Source organism: Coregonus lavaretus, assembly GCF_964263955.1.
Source record: "Coregonus lavaretus genome assembly, chromosome: 34".
In the NCBI taxonomy this organism is placed as follows: Eukaryota; Metazoa; Chordata; class Actinopteri; order Salmoniformes; family Salmonidae; genus Coregonus; species Coregonus lavaretus.
The window spans coordinates 19,161,188-19,185,653 of NC_140021.1; the positions used below are offsets into that span (position 1 = coordinate 19,161,188).

Below are 24,466 nucleotides of genomic sequence, written 5' to 3' on the forward strand. Positions count from 1 at the left end.
ACAAGCTTTACATGTACACATTTTACTTCCCTGATTTTTGTCCCAAATGGCACCCCTTGCACTGCACTCTTAAAAAGAAAAGGTGCTATCTAGAACCTAAAAGGGTTCTTCAGCTGTCCCAATAAGATAACCCTTTGAATTACCCATTTTGGTTCCAGGTAGAACCATTTACACAGAGGGTTCTACATGGAACCCAAAAGAGTTCTACGTTGGGACCAGCCGAAGAACACTTTTGGAACCCTTTTTTCTAAGAGTGCCTATGGGCCCTAGTCAAAATTATTACACTAAATAGGATATATGGTGTCATTTGGGACGCAATCCTTGACTTCTGGTTAATGCTTAAGTAGCCTACATAGCCTAGCCTAATGCAAAGACACAATTATCATAATGGAAATTTTAACAAGACTATTTTTATTTTTGTTGACAATGTGTTACTGTAATCCCTTGGGCTATATCATAATTGTGACTGTGAGCCCCAGTTTTCTAAAATACTAATTCAGCTTTCTGCAACACTTGTGTTTTTAGATAAGAAAATGTGTTCTCATAGCCTGAAAGCACATTTTTCACAGTGCTAATGGCCTAGACTACACTATCAGCTTCTGAACTAAGAGCTGTGTGTAAGGGGACTTGGTTTCGTCCCAAAAGGCACACTATTCCCTATTTAGTGCACTATTCTTGACCAGGGCCCTATGAGTGCTGGTCAAAAGTAGTGCACAAAATTGGGAATAGGGTGTCATTTGGGATGTAGATGCCTCACAATATATACAACTCCAACCCAGATGTTTGTTGTTTTGGTTTATTTATAGCTTTTACATTTTACATAATACTCCTCCACACAGAACACAATGTTCTATAACAGCACGTTGACTGTGATACAACATCATTTTTCAACTATAAAGCGATTCCCTGCTTTTAACTGTGTTGAGCATTGAAATATATCCTGGTTCGAATCCAGGCTCTGTCGTAGCCGGCCGCGACCTGGAGACTCATGGGGCAGCGGACAATTGGCCCAGCGTCGTCCAGGGTAGGGGAGGGAATGGCCGGCAGGGATGTAGCATGGCGTTTGCAACGCCAGGGTTGTGGGTTCGTTTCCCACGGGGGGCCAGTATGAAAAATAAAAAAATTATGTATGCACTAACTGTAAGTCGCTCTGGATAAGTGCGTCTGCTAAAAATAAAAAATAAATGAAAAGAGATACAAAAAATAAATATATGTATATTTTTATTCCTAGCAAAACGATTGAGTCCCATTTGACTCACAGGAAACAACGTGATAGTGGTTGCGGATAGTGGTGGCGTTGTTTACCTAATGTCTAAACGGTGTACTTTTCATCCTAATTTCTGTTATACCCCCTGAAGCGCCTGAAAAGTGCCAGGACAGCACTATCACAGATAGTATTTTACTGTAATAGCTTCCATGTCGTCCAGGAGCTGTGGTCGAAGGGCAGAGAGAGATAGAGAGAGAGCAGGAGAGAGAGGGGGAGAGGGAGTGAAAGAAAGAGATAGGGAGACGGAGGGAGAGAGAAATAGGGATTGAGAGGGAGAGAGATATACAGAAGAAAAAAGACAGCGATAGAGCAAGAGAGAGCCTATAGTACATTTCTCAGGGCCTGCAGATCCCTCATGTGTTTTTCTACAAACTTACAGTGATGGATTAATCCTTGTATCATGAGTGCATAATCTGCTGATTATCAAGTGTACCTGAAAGCTGAGGGTCGTGGCTGTCCAATTCATTAGCAAGTTACAAAATAGAATGTTCACTGAATGCGATGATCAGTCTATTTGCGTAGTTTTCCTTATTGAGTATTATTGGCGTATGTACAGTACAATGTGTCTGTTTCTGTGTATTTATAGGTGGTGTACTAGTGTCATTACCTGACTAGTTCACTGGGAATCACACTGGACTGTATCTAGCCTCTGTCCCCCTGGGGGCCATTTCAGCCCTGAGAATAACTGACACACACCATATATGTTATCATCCCCTCGCATAGAGAGAGAAAGATGGAGAGAATAGGTGTGGTAAAAGATGGAGAGAGAGAGAGAGAGAGAGAGAGAGACACTTAAACAGCTCTCTGTATTTTAACCCTTGCATGGACAAATAAGAACAATACAAAAAAATATCAAAAAGAAAGAAAGAGGTTGTTTAAATAAAAATAAAAACATCTCCCTCTCCTCCAGGCTTTTATGGGCCCTGGTCGAAAGGAGTGCAGTAAGTAGGGAATATGGAATAGGGTGCCATTTGGGACTCTATCCAGCAGTTGTAAGAACACAGAGAGGGGATGAAGGTGCAGGGATGTGGAAGGACTGACTGACATGTTTGGACCACACTGAATCCTATCATGAAAAGCTCCCTCTGTGTGTGTGTGTGTGTGTGTGTGTGTGTGTGCAAGGGTGTGTGTGATTCAGGAGGAGCAGTGGGGCAGAACAAGCCCTCTCAACAGTTCAATGTCAGATGTAGTGAGTGCTCTGTGTAACGTAAACTCCTAGCCTGCATACTTCACACTGTATTACAGATCACTACTGTACTGAAGCACGGATCAGTTGGCGTTATCCCTCACGTCAGGTTTGAATAGAATCGAACAATAGCATAGTGTGTGCGTCTTGCTAAGTTCAGTAGTGGGTTGATGCAGGGTGAGAATGAATGTGAGGAGAATGACAATTGTTGGAGATCTGTCTCATTGGCTGTCTGTCACATTCGCTGCTCTTCATTGGTCTCTCTGTCTGTCTTTCTGAATGTAAGTGTGGCATGTGCATATAGTACAGTAGTAGTCTATGTGCTTTCCTGTAATAAATCAGAACAATCGCAAGGCTTTAACGTGATCTTTGCTCAATTCCCCTCCTCTCTTCATCTCTCCTCTTCTCACACCATTTCTCCACACAGCAGTTTGACACCTGCCATGTAGAAGACCGTCAAGTGACAAACTGTCACTGCCTCTGTTTGTGTGACTCTCTTTACTTCACTCCCTACCCAGAGTCTTTTGGGATCGGAAGTCAGTGCATCAGGGATCAGTCATCCTCCTGTACTGTTGTGTGCCAATCACTATATCTGGTTGAAATATGGGATGTCAATTTAGACGTCATACTGTAATACTACAATAGCTGTCTCCTTGGGTTTTTCTGCTATCATGGCAGTATTTTCACACGTTTGCCCTCAATATACGAGTATTGGACACGTTTCACACATGTCTGTATGCCAGGTTGTTTTCTTTCTACCACTAGGCCTATCTGTGTTCCACTGTAGCCTATTGGTTGCGTTGGTCATAAAATAGTCTGTGTGACCTCATTGGTGGAGTAATGGCAGAACTGTTGGTGAGACTCTACTCCAAGCCTTTCTCTGTGCATCTCTCTGTCTCTTTTTTATTCTCTCTATTTTCTCTCTCTCGCTCGCTCTCTCTCTCTCTCTCTCAGTGTGTGTGTCTTCCCCTCCCCTTCTCTCTGAGTGGAGTGGATATGGATTTGAGCTACAGTATGTGTGAGATTGTGTTTTATTACCAGGCAGGAGAGAAGATGAGAGGAGCGGGTCTTTTTCATGTGTAATGCAGTAATGCAGCACCATAATAGCTCTGTAGGGAGGTGTTTATGCTCTGGTGATTCCCTGCTTCCAGCTCATTGCTGTTGGCTTACTGCTCTATGACTGTGTCCCAAATACACCTATTCCCTCTATACTGCACTGCTTTTGACCAAGGCCCTCTCCTCTCCTCTCCCCTCCCCTCCCCTCTTCTCGCCTCTCCTCCCTTCGTATAGAGATCTCAGATTTTATCGGGTGCCCTGAAAGCTCCATTACATCAGAGTGCTTTCTGACAAGCAGACGATGTGATAATAGATAACATTCCCACGCTGAAAGGTCATCAGAGGATCTCTCTTTCTGTCTCTCTGCCAGTCTCCTCACTAACACTGTAGCTAGATGCTGCTGGCTGGCTGCTAAAATGCTCCTGCCTGGATGGACACTTGACATTTTTAGCATGGGCACTTTTTGGAAATTATTTATAGTGCCAACAACTACCAAAATTGAAAATGGCATTGCTTCTCCAACTAAGCGTTTTTTACATGCAGGGTTTATGGTTGAATTGATAGTATATTACTGTTTCACTCTAATCATATTTGATGGCAGTGGTGGAAAAAGTACCTAATTATCATACTTGAGTAAAAGCAAAGATACCTTAATAGAAAATGACTCAAGTAAAAGTGAGTGAAAGTGAAAGTCACCCAGTAAAATACTACTTGAGTAAAAGTCTAAAAGTATTTGATTTTACTCAAATATACTTAAGTATCAAAAGTAAAAGCATAAATCATTTCAAATTCCTTATATTAAGTTAACCAGACAGTACGATGTTCTTGTTTTTTAAATTTACGGATAGCCAGGGGCACACTCCAACACTCAGACATAATTTACAAATGATGCATGTGTGTTTAATGAGTCCGCCAGATCAGAGGCAGTAGGGATGACCAGGGATGTTCTCTTGATACATTTTACTGTCCTGCTAAGCATTCATAATGTAACAAGTACTTATGGGTGTCATGGGAAATGTATGGAGTAGAAAGTACATAATTTTCTTTAGGAATGTAGTGGAGTAAAAGTAAAAGTTGTCAAAAATATCAACAGTAAAGTACAGATACCCCAAAAAACTACTTAAGTAGTACTTTAAAGTATTTTTACTTAAGTACTTTACACCACTGTTTGATGGTTGTGTGGGTTTCAATGGCTCTTATAAAGTAGTATACATAAAGCCTACCTTATTGGAATTTTACATTATTTGACTCAGATTGACCATTTGCTGACCTCTCACCTCTGTGTCCTTTCTCTCTCTCTCCCCCCTCCTTCCCTCGCTCCCCTCTTCAGACATGGCTCCAGAGGTATGGCTACCTTCCCCCTACAGACCCCAGAATGTCGGTCCTGCGGACGGCCCAGACCATGCAGTCTGCTATCGCTGCCATGCAGCGTCTCTATGGCCTCAACATCACAGGATCGCTGGACAGGAACACTATAGAGTGAGTCTCACCGCTTTGCATGTTGTAGGGGATCGGTTTGAGAAAGAAGATGCACATAATTATTCATCTTGATCACATAATGAGTAGTTATTTGGGATGCAAGGTGCTTTGTAAATCATTCATTCTGTGCAGTCCAACTTCATTGTAGGTTGACGAACGTCCCTAAACATCCAATAAACAGTTACAGACAGACAGACCTTTATAAACATACCTGTAATGCTGTCCTGATTCTCTGCTTGACATTCCGGAATAGAAGAGAACAGACGAGAGTGTTTCCCAGACACAGAGTTAGCATCACACGGGTTAAGTGTCCCGTTTTAATGTGATCAAAGGGCTCTTTTACAGCAGACACACCTACACCAGCAGATCAAAGTCAGGGTAAATGCCACGGTATTACTCTGAACCTAGAAGCCTAGAAAAGGGAATGACAGCTTCAGTCTTCCTGTCTGCCTTTCTGTCTCTCTGCTGCTCATTGAACCAATCAACATGTGTAAGAGACCCTATGGCTTTATCCCAAATGGCACCCTATTTCCTATATAGTGCACTACTTTTCTCCAGGGCTCATAGGGCTCTGATTAAAAGTAGTGCACTATATAGGGAATAGGGTGCCATTTAGGATGCATGATTAAAAGTAGTGCACTATATAGGGAATAGGGTGCTATTTGGGATGCACACAAGGAGTCTAAGAAGGTGCAGTTTGGTTGTGTTAAAAGGATTAGACAAACAAGTACCTTTTTTGCTGCTGAGATCAATGTTATGATGTGTGTATCAAATCAGTTACAATAATGTGGTGGAATATGTGATGACTAAATTGCATTCTAAAGTATCATTTTCTGTTTCTTTGTGCTCCGTATAATGATGTTAGCGATAACACAGTAAGGTGAGGCATATCTCTTATTATGTGTCTATTTCTTTGCAGATTAGTGTGTGTCCACAAGCGTGTTTGTGTGTGTGTGTATTGGAAGTAATGACAGGATTGCATTACATAGTTTGTTCAGCCAAGCACTCTGTTCTTCCTAGCTGGATGAAGAAGCCTCGATGTGGTGTACCAGACCAGCTAGGAGGGGCGTCCAAATTCAGTGTCCGGAAAAAGCGGTACGCCCTAACGGGGCAGAAGTGGCAGCATAAGCATATCACATACAGGTGAGTTGATTGGTTGCTTGGTTGGTTGGTTGCTTGGTGATTGGTTGGTTGGTGTGCTGGTTGGTGATTGGTTGGTTGGTTTGTGATTGGTTGGTTGGTTGGTGATTGGTTGGTTGGTCTGTGATTGGTTGGTTGGTTGGTAGCATAAGCATATCGCATACAGGTGAGTTGATTGATGGGTTGGTTAGATGGTTGGTTGGTGATTGGTTGATTAGTGATTGATTTTTGGTTAAAACAATTCATACAGTACTTTAAAACGTGGGCTTTACTATATGGGGCTGACGTGTGCCTGAGGATGTGTCTAGGTTTCATGTTGTTCATGCGTCTAGATAAGAATGTCTTACTAGGTGAAGACATGTGGCAACCTCTCAGCTAGGCTATATCTGAACGGTCCTGTGTGGCTCAGTTGGTAAGAGCACGACACTAACAACACTAAGGTCGTTGGGTTCAATACCCGCAGGGATCACATACTACAAAGGGATTCACTCTATTTACTGTAAGTCGCTTTGGATAAAAAGCTACAGTTAAGTTGCATATACTGTATTATATTGGTCGTTGTCTGATGAAACCCTCCAAAACAGAAACTTTTCAGGGACTTTTTAAAACTGCCATATTTTCCCATTAACGAACATACAATTACGAAACATCAGAAGCTATTTCGAATATATTCTCTTGGTCCTAGAGTACTCATACAGTACATTGAGTACATTGCTTTCAAAACATGTACAAAAATAAATACATTTGAGTTATATTTTTCAGCAGACAGCAACGATACACTATATTATATTGTACAGTAAGGAAAGTATTCAGACCCCTAGACTTTTTCCACATTTTGTTACGTTACAGCCTTATTATAAAATTGATTAAATTAAAAACATACCTCATCAATCTACAATCAATACCCCATAATGACAAAGCAAAAACAGGTTTTTAGAAATGTTTGCACACTTATAAAAAAACAAACAGAAATACCTTATTTACATAAATATTCAGACCCTTTGCAATGAGACTCGAAATTGAGAACACAGTGGCCTCTATCATTCTTAAAAGGAAGAAGTTTGGATCCATCAAGACTCTTCCTAGAGCTGGCCGCCTGGCCAAACTGAGCAATCGGGGAGAAGGGCCTTGGTCAGGGAGGTGACCAAGAACCCATTTGGTCACTCTGACAGAGCTCCAGAGTTCCTCTGTGGAAATGGGAGAACCTTCCAGAAGGACAACCATCTTTGCAGCACTCCACCAATCAGGCCTGTATGGTAGAGTGGCCAGACGGAAGCCACTCCTCAGTAAAAGGCACATGACAGCCCGCTTGGAGTTTGCCAAAAGGCACCAAAATCACTCAGACCATGAGAAACAAGATTCTCTGATCTGATGAAACCAAGATTGAACTCTTTGGCCTGAATGCCAAGCGTCACGTCTGGAGGAAACCTGGCACCATCCCTACGGTGAAGCATGGTGGTGGCAGCATCATGCTGTGGGGATGTTTTTCAGCGTCAGGGACTGGGAGACTAGTCAGGATCGAGTGGAAGATGAACGGCGCAAGGTACAGAGAGATCCTTGACGGAAACCTGCTCCAGAGCTCTCAGGACTTCAGACTGGGGCGAAGGTTCACCTTCCAACAGGACAACAACCCTGAGCACACAGCCAAGACAACGCATTAGTGGCTTTGGGACAAGTCTCTGAATGTCCTTGAGTGGCCCAGCCAGAGCCCAGACTTGAACCCGATCGAACATCTCTGGAGAGACCTGAAAATAGCTGTGCAGCGACGCTCCCCATCCAAGCTGACAGAGTTTGAGAGGATCTGCAGAGAAGAATGGGAGAAACTCCCCAAATACAGGTGTGCCAAGCTTGTAGCGTCATACCCAAGAAGACTCAAGGCTGTAATTGCTGCCAAAGGTTCTTCAACAAAGTACTGAGTTAAAGGTCTGAATACTTATGTAAATGTAATATTTCAGTTTATTTTATTTTATACATTTGCAAAAATTTCTACAAACCTGTTTTTTCTTTTTCATTATTTGGTTTTTGCTTGTCATTATGGGGTATTGTGTGTAGATTGATGAGGGGGAAAAAACGATTTCATCAATTTTAGAACAAGGCTGTAACGTAACAAAATGTGGAAAAAGTCAAGGGGTCTGAATACTTTCCGAATGCACTGTAGATAAAGAAAAATAACCCCAGAAGCACAGTTTAGTTTTCCCCTAGCTACTAGCTATACATCTCCTGCCTTAACAAGTCCTATACTGAAACCTGGCTAGACCAGAGGTAGAATACCCTCTCGTGTCCTCTCTACAAACTTAACTAGCAGCCTTACTCAACTCATTAGATATCACAATCCTCCCTCTCTCTTTTTATACAACAGTCTGACTTGCATCCAGCCTTGCAGACAGACAGACAGACAGACAGAATGACAGACAGACAGACAGACACACACACACATTAGAAGGACAGCTACCATGTCATTCTTCTTTAATCTGAACATTGAAGCCACTCCTCGCGATCCTCTTCTTCTCCTCCTTTTTTCACGCTCCTTTTATCTCTCTCTATCTCATTCTTTCAACAATCTATTTTCAGGCGTAATCTAACCATGTACATGGTCGGTAGTTGTAGAGTTTAGTAAAGACCATATGCCACGTTGTTATGTTATTGAGGGGTACTCTTAGGCTGTGTCCACACTACATCAGATAGGATTACACCCATGTCTCAAAATATCATTACTCAATAACACATATCAGACTTTAAAGCTAAATACCAATAAATATATGTAAAAATTGTAATGTAATTTTTGCAATACCAGATCAAATATAGGTCTCTGCCTGGCCCTACATTTTAAAATGTACTGTACAACAGTATAACTGCCCCCAATCCCAGACTTTATGGACTAATCCTTGAGCTTCAGAATAAAAAAGAATTTACATTTTTGTCTGCCTTGAAGGATAGATATGAACAGTATTACCAAAACCCTGATTACAATCTGGAATCTGTGACCCACTCATGAACTGTAGCAATGGCAGGAATGAGATGGAGAGATGAGGGAGGGAGAGGAGAGGAGAGATGAGGGAGGGAGAGGAGAGGAGAGGAGAGATGAGGGAGGGAGGGAGGGAGGGAGGGAGGGAGGGAGAGGAGAGATGAGGGAGGGAGAGGAGAGGAGAGATGAGGGAGGGAGAGGAGAGATGACGGAGAGGAGAGATGAGGGAGGGAGAGGAGAGGAGAGATGAGGGAGAGGAGAGTGCTGCAGTAGAACTGTAATGTACAGTATTATACAGTATATGAAATCCTATGTTAGATACAATGACCTGATGCTTATAGAACACTGAGAGAAAGAGAGAGAGTGAGATGAAGAGAGGGAGACACAGAGAGAGAGAGAGAGAGAGACAGAAACAGGACTGAGAGAGACAGAGGTAGCGATACAGAGCGGAAAGCTGAGTCAGATTATGGTTATATAACGAGATACAACATTTTGGGAGAGGGAGTGTGTGAGGACGAGGGCAGAGGGAGAGTGTGTGTGTGTGTGTGGTTGTCTCCAGTAGCTGGGCTGGCCAGATGGGGATAAAGTCACATCCGTCCTCTGTCTACCATGTCCCATCATCCTAACTATCCCATCCACTTCTGCTCTGCAATGTATTGTCTTGATGTTTTTCTATGAGAGAGGCTGTGTATCCATGTAACTTGAGTGGAAGTCTGGGTGTTTGCCAGTTAAGTGATTGTGCCTCTCTCTGTTGGTACTGGACATGTGCATTCATTGACATATAGTAGGCACATGCTAATGGTAGGGAGGTGATAATTAGCCCTAGCATCCCCATAACTCTCCCAGCATGGAGTATGGAGGTAGTGTACAGCCTTATAGCTCACCCTCATTAAAACAACATGCATCCATACACTACTCTCTCTCTCCCCGCTCTCTCTACTGTATGCTTCTGACTCCCAAGCAGTTTATTGTCAGCAACAACGATTTGTACTCTTTGGGTAACTTTAACAAACTGAGTGGAGACAATGGCAGGAACTCCTATTTGTTTGGCCCTTCAGTGTTGCAGAAAATGCATACTGTATTACTAAATTAGGCTAAAGGGGTGAAACTGTTTTTTAAAAAATGTAAGTGCACTTTCTCTTTGCCTTTTATTCTTTAAGTGGTCATAGCCATATAGGTTTAATATTTTAAGTGGTCATAACCGTATAGGTTTAATATTTTAGGTGGTCATAGCCGTATAGGTTTAATATTTTAAGTGGTCATAGCCGTATAGGTTTAATATTTTAGGTGAGGTGAGGTGAGGTGTAGGAGTCATTACATTGTTAGACAAGGTAAAACAAGGACACTTAGCCTATTTATGTAGACTGCAGAGTGGAGAGTTCTTACATCTAATCTCAGTGTCCGTGAGAAAGTGGTTCTACAGCCGCTGTATCAAGTTTGCTCGATCAGCTGATATGTATTTCAGGGACATATTTTTCCCTGTTTGCTTGATTTTGTTTGGCATACCGCAGAGTGCATCCAAATCTGATATACTGGAGATTCTAGAACAATAACCTTAGTTAACAATTGTAAAGTTCCTGTTACATTCCAGTTATGGACCACTGATTCACAAACCACACTGCAATCAACACCCACAATCTTCCACTAAGATCTAACCTAAGAGGACCACCCATCAAGTATACTAGTCATGGTGTTCATTCAACGGCACTGAAGATTACGACACAATTCTGACGCTAACAGCCAATCACTCGTCAGAATGACACGTTTCTGACTGAAACAACCAATCACGGGACACTCTGCCTGGGTAGTTGTGTTCCTCATAATGACATCATGAGTGTGTGGCCTCAGAGTACCTCAGCATCAAGCTGTGCCTCAGAGAGCCCAGAGAGTCATCATGTGACGACGGACAGCTGCAGACAGTCAAAGTTCAATCCAACCAGCGGCGGATTAGAGAGACACCTTGGTGGCAAATGTCCCCCTGGGAATAAATAAACAAGACTTCTTTCATTTTCAGTTAGAGTAACAGCTTCTGACCCAAGAGACAGATGAAGAGAGAGGAAAAGAGAGCGAGAGAGAGAGAGAGAGAGAGAGAGAGAGAGAGAGAGCAAGAGAGGGAGAAGGAGAGTAGGGGTGCTGTAAAATCAAAGATTTACTCGTCTTGTCATCTGTTTGGGTTTCTGTTGTATTTTGTGTGTTTACTGTCGTAACACTGAGAGACAATAGACGATTAACAAGCTCCTCAAACAACAGCCTACTGCCTTCTGCCTAACCAGAGGCCTCTGTAGAGGTCTGAGAAGGTCTGAGAGAGAGAGAGAGAGAGAGAGAGAGAGAGAGAGAGAGAGAGAGGATAGAGGTAGGGAGATGGAGAGAGACAGAGAGAGAGAGAGAGAGAGAGAGAGAGAGAGAGAGAGAGAGAGAGAGAGGATAGAGGTAGGGAGAGAGAGAGAGAAAGCGAGAGCGAGAGAAAGAGAAAGAGGGAGAGAGAGAGAGAGAGAGAGAGAGAGAGAGAGAGAGAGAGAGAGAGAGAGAGAGAGAGAGAGAGAGAGAGACAGAGAGAGAGAGTGAGAGAGAGATAGAGAGAGAGAAAGCGAGAGGATATAGGTAGGGAGAGGGAGAGAGAGAAGCAACAGAGAGAGAGAGAGAGAGAGAGAGAGAGAGAGAGAGAGAGAGAGAGAGAGAGAGAGAGAGAGAGGCGGGGGAGATAGAATGCTGGAATGCTGACTGGAAGCATACACAGTCCAGCAGTTCCATCTGTAAGAAAAGATAGCCATGAGGACTGTGAGTCTGGAGAGGAGAGATAGAGAGAGATGTCAAAGATCACCTCTGAGCTGCTGAGCCGTTAGCTCAACTCTCAGCTTATACTATGCTGATACTGTAAACTCCCTAGGAATAGATATAGAAGGAGCACAAGACAATAGATTCACCATGTTTTTTATGTTGCCTGAAAGAATTAGAGAAAAAGGAAAGAAAGAAGGGGACAAGAAACAGAGAGCAAGAGTGGAGAAGAGTAAACACACAAGAGCCAAGATGAGAAAGAGAGACAGATAGACAGAGAGAAACAGATAGAGAGAAACCAAGAGAGCGAGAGAGAGCAGATGATCTCCAAAGAGAGAAAATTAGATATTGATTCACATAAATATTTCTTTGAGGCAGGCATCACTTCAGAAGAGCAGATGAGATGAACACTCAGCCGACCTTAACAGTTTAGATTCCTTCAATAGAAGAAAGCACACCATGGGGCTGGAGTGGCTTTACAAACACAATGAGCCCCAGAGTACTAGCTAACTTCAGTAGAAATGTAGCTAGTGTCTGATTTCTCTACTTCACTCATCCACTTCTGCTCAAGAGAAAACTGGAGATGAAACCTGATGCTTAAGTGCAATGTTGAGAAGGAAAAATAAGTTTAAATTCAAAGTGCCCCTCTTTCCCGTATTTTAGGCGTGACTAAGGTGAAGAGGGTATGGAGATTGGCCAAGCCAGACTGAGGCTTCGTCCCAAAATTAAACCCTATTCCCTATATAGTGCACTACTTTTGACCAGAGCACTTTGGGCCTTGATCAAAAGTAGTACACTAAATAGGGAGTAGGGTGCCATTGGAGATGCAGATTGCTGGTGCTCTTGTGACGCAGTCAGCTGTGTATAATCCTTAATTAGAAAGAAAATTCCAGGGACAGGAAATCAGGAAATCCTCTAGTTCTTCTCTCAACACCTGGCTATAGCAGTCCAAACAGCAGGAGAGGACTCAGCTGCATCTCTGGCTGCCTCCCAAATGGCACCCTATTTCCTTTGTAGTGCACTACTTTTGACCAGGGCCCATGGGGCATAGAGTGCCATTTGGGATGCACACTCTCTCTCAGAGTCCCTTTTTATACTTCACTTTTCGGTAGTACGACTTGGTATGGGTGGTGTGTTGCTGTATGCTATGGTACATTATAATATGTTACAATATGGAATGTGTGTGTTAATGTGCTATTTATGGTTTAATTAAAGAATGTATGGTATCTCTGAAATACCAAGGCTATGTTATGATATACGGGGTCACAGTATGTGTGGCCTAACCCCTACCATCCTCTATCCTCTTCCCCTGCCACAGCATAAAGAACGTCACACCCAAGGTGGGCGCGGAGGAGACCCATGACGCCATCCGGCGGGCGTTCGATGTGTGGCAGAACGTGACGCCGCTCCGCTTCGAGGCCGTCCCCTACAGCGACCTGGAGAGGACCAAGAAGGACGTGGACATCACCATCATCTTTGCCTCGGGTTTCCACGGCGACAGTTCGCCCTTCGACGGCGAGGGGGGCTTCCTGGCCCACGCCTACTTCCCGGGCCCCGGAATCGGTGGGGACACCCACTTTGACTCAGACGAACCCTGGACCCTGGGCAACCCCAACCACGATGGTAAGATGGGTAATGATAACCTTTAACATTAATATGTAAACAGACATTGATGCTTACATAACAATGATGTAGTCAACTAATATACAGTGGGGAGAAGAAGTATTTGATACACTGCCGATTTTGCAGGTTTTCCTACTTACAAAACATGTAGAGGTCTGTAATTTTTATCATAGGTACACTTCAACTGTGAGAGACGGAATCTAAAACAAAAATCCAGAAAATCACATTGTATGATTTGAAAGTAATTAATTTGCATTTTATTGCATGACATAAGTATTTGATACATCAGAAAACCTGAACTTAATATTTGGTACAGAAACCTTTGTTTGCAATTACAGAGATCATACGTTTCCTGTAGGTCTTGACCAGGTTTGCACACACTGCAGCAGGAATTTTGGCCCACTCCTCCATACAGACCTTCTCCAGATCCTTCAGGTTTCGGGGCTGACGCTGGGCAATACAGACTTTCAGCTCCCTCCAAAGATTTTCTATTGTGTTCAGGTCTGGAGACTGGCTAGGCCACTCCAGGACCTTGAGATGCTTATTACGGAGCCACTCCTTAGTTGCCCTGGCTGTGTGTTTCGGGTCGTTGTCATGCTGGAAGACCCAGCCACGACCCATCTTCAATGCTCTTACTGAGGGAAGGAGGCAAACTTCAGACGGGCCTGGACATGCGCTGGCTTGAGCAGGGGGACCTTGCGTGCGCTGCAGGATTTTAATCCATGACGGCGTAGTGTGTTACTAATGGTTTTCTTTGAGACTGTGGTCCCAGCTCTCTTCAGGTCATTGACCAGGTCCTGCCGTGTAGTTCTGGGCTGATCCCTCACCTTCCTCATGATCATTGATGCCCCACGAGGTGAGATCTTGCATGGAGCCCCAGACCGAGGGTGATTGACCGTCATCTTGAACTTCTTCCATTTTCTAATAATTGCGCCAACAGTTGTTGCCTTCTCACCAAGCTGCTTGCCTATTGTCCTGTAGCCCATCCCAGCCTTGTGCAGGTCTACAATTTTATCCCTGATGTCCTTACACAGCTCTCTGGTCTTGGCCATTGTGGAGAGGTTGGAGTCTGTTTGATTGAGTGTGTGGACAGGTGTCTTTTATACAGGTAATGAGTTCAAACAGGTGCAGTTAATACAGGTAATGAGTGGAGAACAGGAGGGCTTCTTAAAGAAAAACTAACAGGTCTGTGAGAGCCGGAATTCTTACTGGTTGGTAGGTGATCAAATACTTATGTCATGCAATAAAATGCAAATTAATTACTTAAAAATCATACAATGTGATTTTCTGGATTTTTGTTTTAGATTCCGTCTCTCACAGTTGAAGTGTACCTATGATAAAAATTACAGACCTCTACATGCTTTGTAAGTAGGAAAACCTGCAAAATCGGCAGTGTATCAAATACTTGTTCTCCCCACTGTATGATTATGACATCACACTCCTCTGGACTAGTTGAGTGTTTGAACTTATTTGACCCTATCAAAATGCTTTACAATCTATGCATGGACTCAATGTGTTGTGTTCCTTTGGTCTGGGCTTGGCTGTGCCTCTCTCTGTATAAACCCAAGCTGAACAGGCAAGGAGGGGAAGTTATGATGAGCCACAGGGTCCGCCGGCAGGCCGGTCGATGCGCTCCGTTTAAGCCTACTATCTGACCTTTGACCTCCTGCATGCAGTCTGCAGCCCTGTCAGAGTACATCCCATCTAGGATAAAACAACCAGGGTCATCATCGACCCAGAGAGAGGGGAATAGAGAGAGGGAGAGAGAGAAGAAGAGGTAGAGAGAGTGAGGGGGTGAGAGATGGAGGGAGGGACAGAGAGAGAGAATGCGTGAGGGATAGGGAAAGAGAGACAAACATATGGAAAAAGATGGAGATATGAGTGATAAAAAAAATACAGAAGGACATGACAGAGAGGCGTGGGAGAGATGAGCGGGAGTTAGAGTGTCTGAGTGTGAAGAGAAAGAGAAGATGTGATAGAGGGATGAGAGAGAGGGATGAGAGAGAGGGATGAGAGAGAGGGATGAGAGAGGGATGAGAGAGAGGGATGAGAGAGGGATGAGAGAGAGGGATGAGAGAGAGGGATGAGAGAGGGATGAGAGAGAGGGATGAGAGAGAGGGAGGAGAGAGAGGGATGAGAGAGAGGGATGAGAGAGGGATGAGAGAGAGGGATGAGAGGGAGGAATGAGAGAGAGGGATGAGAGAGAGGGATGAGAGAGAGGGATGAGAGAGAGGGATGAGAGGGAGGAATGAGAGAGAGGGATGAGAGAGAGGGATGAGAGAGAGGGATGAGAGGGAGGAATGAGAGAGAGGGATGAAAGAGAGTGATGAGAGAGAGGGATGAGAGAGAGTGATGAGAGAGGGTTGAGAGAGAGGGATGAGAGAGAGGGATGAGAGAGGGATGAGAGGGAGGAATGAGAGGGAGGAATGAGAGAGAGGGATGAGAGAGAGGGATGAGAGGGAGGAATGAGAGGGAGGAATGAGAGAGAGGGATGAGAGAGAGGGATGAGAGGGAGGGATGAAAGAGAGTGATGAGAGAGAGGGATGAGAGAGAGTGATGAGAGAGGGTTGAGAGAGAGGGATGAGAGAGAGGGATGAGAGAGAGGGATGAGAGAGGGATGAGAGAGAGGGATGAGAGAGAGGGATGAGAGAGAGTGATGAGAGAGGGATGAGAGAGAGGGATGAGAGAGAGGGATGAAAGAGAGGGATGAGAGAGAGGGATGAGAGAGAGGGATGAGAGAGAGTGATGAGAGAGAGGGATGAGAGAGAGGGATGAGAGAGAGGGATGAGAGAGAGGGATGAGAGAGAGGGATGAAAGAGAGGGATGAGAGAGAGGGATGAGAGAGAGTGGGATACCCAAAAGGAGGAAAAAGCAGCTGGAGAGGTAGACGAGGAAAAGAGGAGGATAAGAGGAGGATGATAGGAGAGATGTAAGGTCAGGGAGAGGAAAATAGTTCAGACAAGCGGTACTGGAGAGAGTTCCAGATTGTGAAGTAGGAAGTGAAGCAGATAGCTGATGGTTTAGGGTTAATGCAGCATTTCCAGTGGAGGGGCGGGAGAGGGGAGAAAGAGTCTGGGTATGTAAGCTATTAAAGGACACATCTGAAGTGAGTCCTATGGGGCATGCACACGGAGACACACACACACACACACACACATCTTTGTGACACACACGCACACAATGCTAATGAGATGGAGAAGCAGCTGTCAAAGAAGCTAGTGATTCAGTGCCCCTCTCTCTCCTCAATGTAATATTGATGCGGCTGCTTTTTCCAACACTGCCCACACATCAATGGAAACATTCAATTCAATGATACATTCACGAGCAGCAACGCATCCCACTGAATATATACATGTGTTGCTTAAAGTAATCATGAAGAAAGGTCTGGGTATCTTTATCAAGACAATGTCCTCCGTGTGTGTTATTTCAGTGTGTGTGTGTGTGTGTGTGGGGGGGGGTGCGTGTGGGTGTGTGTGTGCATGTGTGTGTTGATGTGAATGGCATGGAGTATCTACTGTGTAGAACATTGTTACATGACACTTCCTAATAATAATAATAATATGAAGCTTTCTCTATGGCATTAATTAACCATAGGACCACTGTAGATTGGCATGAACAGAGTAATTCAGAACATCATCTTCAATTGACACTCAAATACAGTAGTTATTCACTGAGCTATGAGCTAGCTAGTGCTTTATAAAAGAAAAGATAAGAAAACATGTGTTGCCCCTATTATTGGTCCTACTCTAAATTATTTGACAACTCTACGATGCATGACAAACTTACAAACGTATGTGTTTTAATCATGGTAATATGTAAAGTATGTAGTAACTTGGAATTACAACGTTGTTATAGTTAAAATTAGAAAAGATTCCTACTTGTAGGGTTGCCCTAAATTCACTGTTGGCATTTCCAGTCTGATTCAGCCTGAAAGAGAGGGGGGTTTGAGACAGAGAGGGATAGTGAGTGAGTGAGTGAGCCCCCTAGACACAACTACGACAACATAACCAACAAAAACGGGTCACAACTCCTGCAGCTCTGTCACACGCTGGGTATGTACATAGTCAATGGTAGGCTTCGAGGGGACTCCTGCGGTAGGTACACCTATAGCTCATCTCTTGACAGTAGTACTGTAGACTGACCTCAACCCAGAGTCTCTCAGAGCGTTCACAGTCAGCCCACTGACACCCCTATCAGATCACAGCAAAGTCACAGTCTACTTGCACAGAGCAATACTCAATCATGTGGCATCAAATCCAAAGGAACTGAATAATATTAAGAAATGCTATAGATGGAAGGAAAGTAGTGTGGAAACCTACCAAAAAACAATTAGGCAACAACAAATTCAATCCATTTTAGACAACTTCCTGGACAAAATGTTTCACTATAATAGTGAAGGAGTAAACCTGGCAGTAGAAAACCTAAACAATATATGTGACCGACCGGCTCAAATCGGTCTTATGAAGCAATATTTGAAATTGTGTTTTTACATTGGATAAAATTAGAGACTCAGAGCTACAAAATGGTATATCATACACTACAGTTGAGGAACAATGGGAAAGTAATTTTGCTTTGAAAGTTGATAAACTTGTAAACTCACTTTTGAGAAAATGGCCTTTGAATGTTTTGGTACTACTACTGGAGAGCCCATCTTTGTCTACACCCATTCAGCATCGGTCACACCCTCTTAAGCTTTAGCCCCACCCATCTCTTTAAGGGTTCATCTGAGCATTCTGTACTAACTTGCTAGCTACTTCCAGACATCTAAGTGAGAGAGAACAGCTCACTGAACATTACTCGCCCTAGCAGAGCTGGTTAGGCTGTTATGAGCGTTGGTGACTGCAACTGTGCTGTCAGATTGTCCGTTCGTAAATTCAGAGCGTTTCACGTTCAGAACGCACACTGGATGCTCTGGCCAATGAGTAGGGTTGATCAGAACGTTCTGACCTCACAACAACAGTCAAGCACACAAGCTAACTGGCTAACATTGGCTAGCTACTTCTAGACACATAATGAGAGAACACCCCACTGGTGACTGTAACTGTGCTGCTGGCAACAATTTAATCACGATTTTTGCCGACGTTTACTGACAGCGGCCATATTCAACGGGTGTTGATTGTTCGTAAATTCATCAGTTATTCTGCGCTCTGGCACACTAAGATGAGAGTCATTTGTTAAGACATGTAGCTTGATAGCTAGCTAGGGAAACAATGTATCCCAACACATGACGTAATGTTAGTTAGTGAACCCGCCAGCTAACGTTAGCTAGCTAACAGTACACTTTAACTTGAAATGAAAATACTTTATGTCAAAATTAGAAACGTGTAATATCTGAAAATGTAGCTAGCTAGACTATCTTACCCGTGGTCTGAAATCGGAGTACATAGCCAGAGTGAATTTACCAGCTAGTATGTCTATCAACAGTTGCAGTGACAATCTATTGAAATGTATACTTGCATAGTGGAGTCTTTTGTTAAGACATGTACTGTAGCTAGCTACAGAATTCTGCAAAAATATCCTTGTGTACAATGTAAAACACCAAATAATGCATGCAGAGCAGAATTAGGCCGATATCTGCTAATGATAAAAACCAGAAAACAGCCTTTAAATTCTACAACCACCTAAAAGGAAGTGATTCCCAAACCTTCCATAACAAAGCCATTACCTACAGAGAGATGAACCTGGAGAAGAGTCTCCTAAGCAAGCTGGTCCTGGGGCTCTGTTCACAAACACAAACAGACCCCACAGAGCCCCAGGACAGCAACACAATTAGACCCAACTAAATCATGAGAAACAAAAAGATAATGACTCATTGGAAATAATAAATAAAAAGCTGAGCAAACTAGAATGCTATTTGGCCCTAAACAGAGAGTACACAGTGGCAGAATACCTGACCATTGTGACTGACCCAACTGACCTTGCCATTGAGAGAAGCCGCCGCAGGCAGACCTGGCTCTCAAGAGAAGACAGGCTATGTCCACAAAATGAGGTGGAAACTGAGCTGCACTTCCTAACTTACTGCCAAATGTATGACCATATTAGAGACACATATTTCCCTCAGATTACACAGACCCACAAAACAAATCAAATTTTGATAAACTCCCATATCTTGGGTGAAATACCACTCTGTGCCATCCCATCAGCAAGATTTGTGACCTGTTGCCACAAGAAAAAGGGCAACCAGTGAAGAACAAACACCATTGTAAACACAACCCATATTTATGTTGATTTATTTTCCCTTTTGTACTTTTAACTATTTGCACATTGTATATAGACATAATATGACATTTGAAACGTCTCTATTCCTTTGGAACTTTTGTGAGAGTAATGTTTACTGTTATTTTTTTATTGTTTATTTCACTTTTGTTTATTATCTATTTCACTTGCTTTGGCAATGTAAACATATGTTTCCCATACCAATAAAGCCCTTTGAAATGAATTGAATTGAATTGAGAACCTGGGGTGAATAACTCCCTGACTCACCCTGTAGCCTTTAGCAACAGTAGGAGGTTACCAGGCTATTATTATCTAGGGGCCAGTTGTACTTCCTCATCTTATGACCTGTATCCTATCCTCACACTTGTACATCTTTCCTGTTTTCGCCTCCAAACACTCCCACATCCCTCTCTTTTCTCCTCCCTTCTTTACAACTATCGCTTCCTTCACACCCTCGCTTCATCTCTCCATCGCTCTTCTCCACATCCTCTCTGTCCGTCTCCCCCTCTCTAGCTTTCACCCCCTCTCGCCTCTCTCGGTCTCATTCCCTCAGCTCTCCCTTTGTGTGTCTGTGTGTTTGTAGAGAACAGCTGTGGGTGACGTCACAACTCTGCCTGTCACTTCTTTCCCCATCTCTCTCTCTCTCTCTCTCTCTCTCTCTCTCTCTCTCTCTCTCTCTCTCTCTCTCTCTCTCTCTCTCTCTCTCTCTCTCTCTCTCTCTCTATCACTCTCTCTCTCTCTCTCTCTCTCTCTCTCTCTCTCTCTATATATATATATATATATATATATATATATATATATATATATATATATATATATATACACTACAGGTCAAAAGTTTTAGAACACCGACTCATTCAAGGGTTTTTCTTTATTTTTACTATTTTCTACATTGTAGAATAATAGTGAAGACATCAAAACTATAAAATAACACATATGGAATCATGTAGTAACCAATAAAGTGTTAAACAAATCAAAATATATTTTATATTTTAGATTCTTCAAATAGCCACCCTTTGCCTTGATGACAGCTTTGCACACTCTTGGCATTCTCTCAACCAGCTTCACCTGGAATGCTTTTCCAACAGTATTGAAGGAGTTCTCACATATGGTGAGCACTTGTTGGCTGCTTTTCCTTCACTCTGCGGTCCAACTCATCCCAAACCATCTCAATTGGGTTGAGGTTAGGTGATTGTGGAGGCCAGGTCATCTGATGCAGCACTCCATCACTCTCCTTCTTGGTCAAATAGCCCTTACACAGCCTGGAGGTGTGTTGAGTCACTGTCCTGTTGAAAAACAAATTATAGTCCCACTAAGCCCAAACCAGATGGGATGGCGTATCGCTGCAGAATGCTGTGGTAGCCAAGCTGGTTAAGTGTGCCTTGAATTCTAAATAAATCACAGACAGTGTCACCAGCAAAGCATCCCCACACCATCACACCTCCTCCTCCATGCCTCACTGTGGGAACCACACATGCGGAAATCATCTGTTCACCCACACCGCGTCTCACAAAGACACGGCGGTTGGAACCAAAAATCTCACATTTGGACTCATCAGACCAAAATACAGATTTCCACCGATGTCCATTGCTCGTGTTTCTTGGCCCAAGCAAGTCTCTTCTTATTATTGTTGTCCTAGTAGTCGTTTCTTTGCAGCAATTCGAACATGAAGGCCTGATTCACACAGTCTCCTCTGAACAGTTGATGTGGAGGTGTCTGTTACTTGAACTCTATGACGCATTTATTTGGGCTGAAATGTATGTGGCTGGTAACTCTAATGAACTTATCCTCTGCAGCAGAGGTAACTCTGGGTCTTCCATTCCTGTGGCGGTCCTCATGAAAGCCAGTTTCATCATAGTGCTTGATGTTTTTTTTGCGACTGCACTTGAAGAAACTTTAAAAGTTCTTGAAATTTTCCGGATTTACTGACCTTCATGTCTTAAAGTAATGATGGACTGTCGTTTCTCTTTGCTTATTTGAGCTGTATAATATGGACTTGGTCTTTGACAAATAGGGCTATCTTCTGTATACCACCCCCACCTTGTCACAACACAACTGATTGGCTCAAAGGCATTAAGAAGGAAATAAATTCCACAAATTGACTTTTAAGAAGGCACACCTGTTAATTGAAATGCATTCCAGGTGACTACCTCATGAAGCTGGTTGAGATAATGCCAAGAGTGTGAAAAGCTGTCATCAAGGCAAAGGGTGGCTATTTGAAGAATTTCAAAATATTAAATATATTTTGATTTGTTCAACATTTTTTGGTTACTACATGATTCCATATGTGTTATTTCATAGTTTTGATGTCTTCACTATTATTCTACAATGTAGAAAATAGTAAAAATAAAGAAAACCCTTGAATGATTAGGTGTTCTAAAACTTTTGACCGGTGGTGTATATATATATCTCTCATATTTCTGTACACATGCTGAAAGTCTACCAACCCCTTAGTCTGCATGCATACATGCACGTACACACACTAGCAAGTTAGCAAACCAAATACACAGCTGGAGAGAATTATTTGGCACAATCTTAGCAGTTCATTTAATAGTTATAAGACATATGGCTGGAAAACATTAGTAGTGAATTAGAAGTGTAACTCATCAATCATAAACAGTATATTTTAAACATACTGTACCAGTTGACAGTATATTACAGTACAAGAAATACACCGCGTGTAGATAACAATGACTACATACAGAACATACACCACTTATAATAGAGATCACAGCCCAACATTGTGGGTGCATGTCATGTGATGTTAGGAACTAGGTCAAGTCGTTAGTGAATGAAGCACTCTGTGACTCTGTCAGTGATGCAGCGAGCATAACGATGAATAGGTCACATTCAATAGGGCCTGGTAATATATTTTAGTGTCCTGCCTCCCTCTCTCTCTCTCTCTCTCTCTCTCTCTCTCTCTCTCTCTCTCTCTCTCTCTCCTCTCTCTCTGTCTCTCTCACTCTCTGTCTCTCTCTCTCTCTCTCTCTCTCTCTCTCTCTCTCTTCTCTCTCTCTCTCTCTCTCTCTCTCTCTCTCTCTCTCTCTCTCTCTCTCTCTCTCTCCTCTCTCTCTCTCTCTCTCTCTCTCTCTCTCTCTCTCTCTCTCTCTCTCTCTCTCTTCTCTCTCTCTCCACTCTCTCTCTCTCTCTCCTCTCTGTCTCTCTCTCTCTCTCTCTCTCTCTGTCTCTCTCTCTCTCTCTCTTCTCTCTCTCTCTCTCTCTCTCTGTCTCTCTCTCTCTTTCTCTCTCTCTCTATCTCTCCTCCTCTCTCTCATCTCTCTCTCTCTCTTCTCTCTCTCTCTCTCTCAATTCAATTTCAATTCAATTTAAAGGGCTTTTTATGGCACGGGAAACATATGTTTACATTGCCAAAGCAAGTGAAGTAGATAATAAAACATAACAATAAAACATTAACAGTAAACATTACACTCACAAAAGTTCAGAAAGAATAAAGACATTTCAAGTGTCATATTATGTATATATACCGTGTTGTAATGATGTGCAAATAGTTAAAGTACAAAAGTGAAAATAAATCAAACATAAATATAGGTTGTATTTACAATGGTGTTTATTCTTCACTGGTTGCCCTCTCTCTCTCTCTCTTCTCTCTCTCTCTCTCTCTCTCTCTCTCTCTCTCTCTCTCTCGCTCTCTCTATCGCTCTGTCTCTATCTCTCTCTCTCTCTCTCTCCCTCTATCTCTCTCTCGCTATCTCTCCAACCCTATTCCCCTCCCCTCCCCTCTCCCTCAAAACACTATCTATCTCCAGTGTCTTCAACTCCCTGAGGTGCAGGAGGACAGACAGAGAGAGAGAGAGAGAGAGAACAGTAATACCTGCCAGCGTCGTGCTAGCACAATCGGCAGTGGGAGAGAGGAGAGAGACAGAGAGGGGGTGATGTTCAGCTGCTGTAGCCAGAGTGAGGGTGGGAGGCCTGGGGCTAGAACAGAGAGATCCATCCCCTATTATCCTGGAGCTCTGGAGCTACCGCGGCTGTTGCTGCTTCTATACACACCCTAGGTAGTATGGAGAGTTAGAGAACAGGGGAGGGAGGGAGGGGCTGCGAAGGGAAACAGGCAAGTATTTTGGTCAGGGATGGATTATAGTTGAGCACCCTTTGGTTTGGTGAAAGGTTTGTTATAACAAAGTTGTTAGGTGTTCAGCCTCTTAGGTACTTTGAAAAACATTGAAGTAGTGAAGTAACATTTGAAGTAACATTCACATCAAATTTAGTTGAACTGGTTGGTTGATCTCTAGCAGGGCTTGTAGTCTTCAAAGTTTCAAAGGCAAAGTTGAGAGGCGAATGTTTTGTCACAAATTCAACACTGCACTTGCAATGTTGGTGTGTAGTATCTCGTATAGTGCGGAGAGCATTAGCTCAGACATACAGTGGGGAAAAAAAGTATTTAGTCAGCCACCAATTGTGCAAGTTCTCCCACTTAAAAAGATGAGTAATTTTCATCATGACAGACAAATTGAGGAAAAAAATCCAGAAAATCACATTGTAGGATTTTTTATGAATTTATTTGCAAATTATGGTGGAAAATAAGTATTTGGTCACCTACAAACAAGCAAGATTTCTGGCTCTCACAGACCTGTAACTTCTTCTTTAAGAGGCTCCTCTGTCCTCCACTCGTTACCTGTATTAATGGCACCTGTTTGAACTTGTTATCAGTATAAAAGACACCTGTCCACAACCTCAAACAGTCACACTCCAAACTCCACTATGGCCAAGACCAAAGAGCTGTCAAAGGACACCAGAA

The 24,466-nt window shown here is 43.1% G+C and overlaps 1 protein-coding gene across 1 annotated transcript in view; it reads left to right on the top strand.

Moving 5' to 3' along the window:
• Positions 1-4,845: 4,845 nt before the first annotated feature.
• mmp16a (matrix metallopeptidase 16a (membrane-inserted)) overlaps positions 4,846-24,466 on the top strand; it is a 53,034-nt gene continuing 33,413 nt past the window's right edge. Inside the window, 3 exon segments of the mRNA XM_084152138.1 lie at positions 4,846-4,988; positions 6,009-6,131; positions 13,187-13,491. Of these exon segments, the coding sequence (XP_084008264.1) occupies positions 4,885-4,988; positions 6,009-6,131; positions 13,187-13,491 (532 nt within the window). The 5' untranslated portion in view covers positions 4,846-4,884.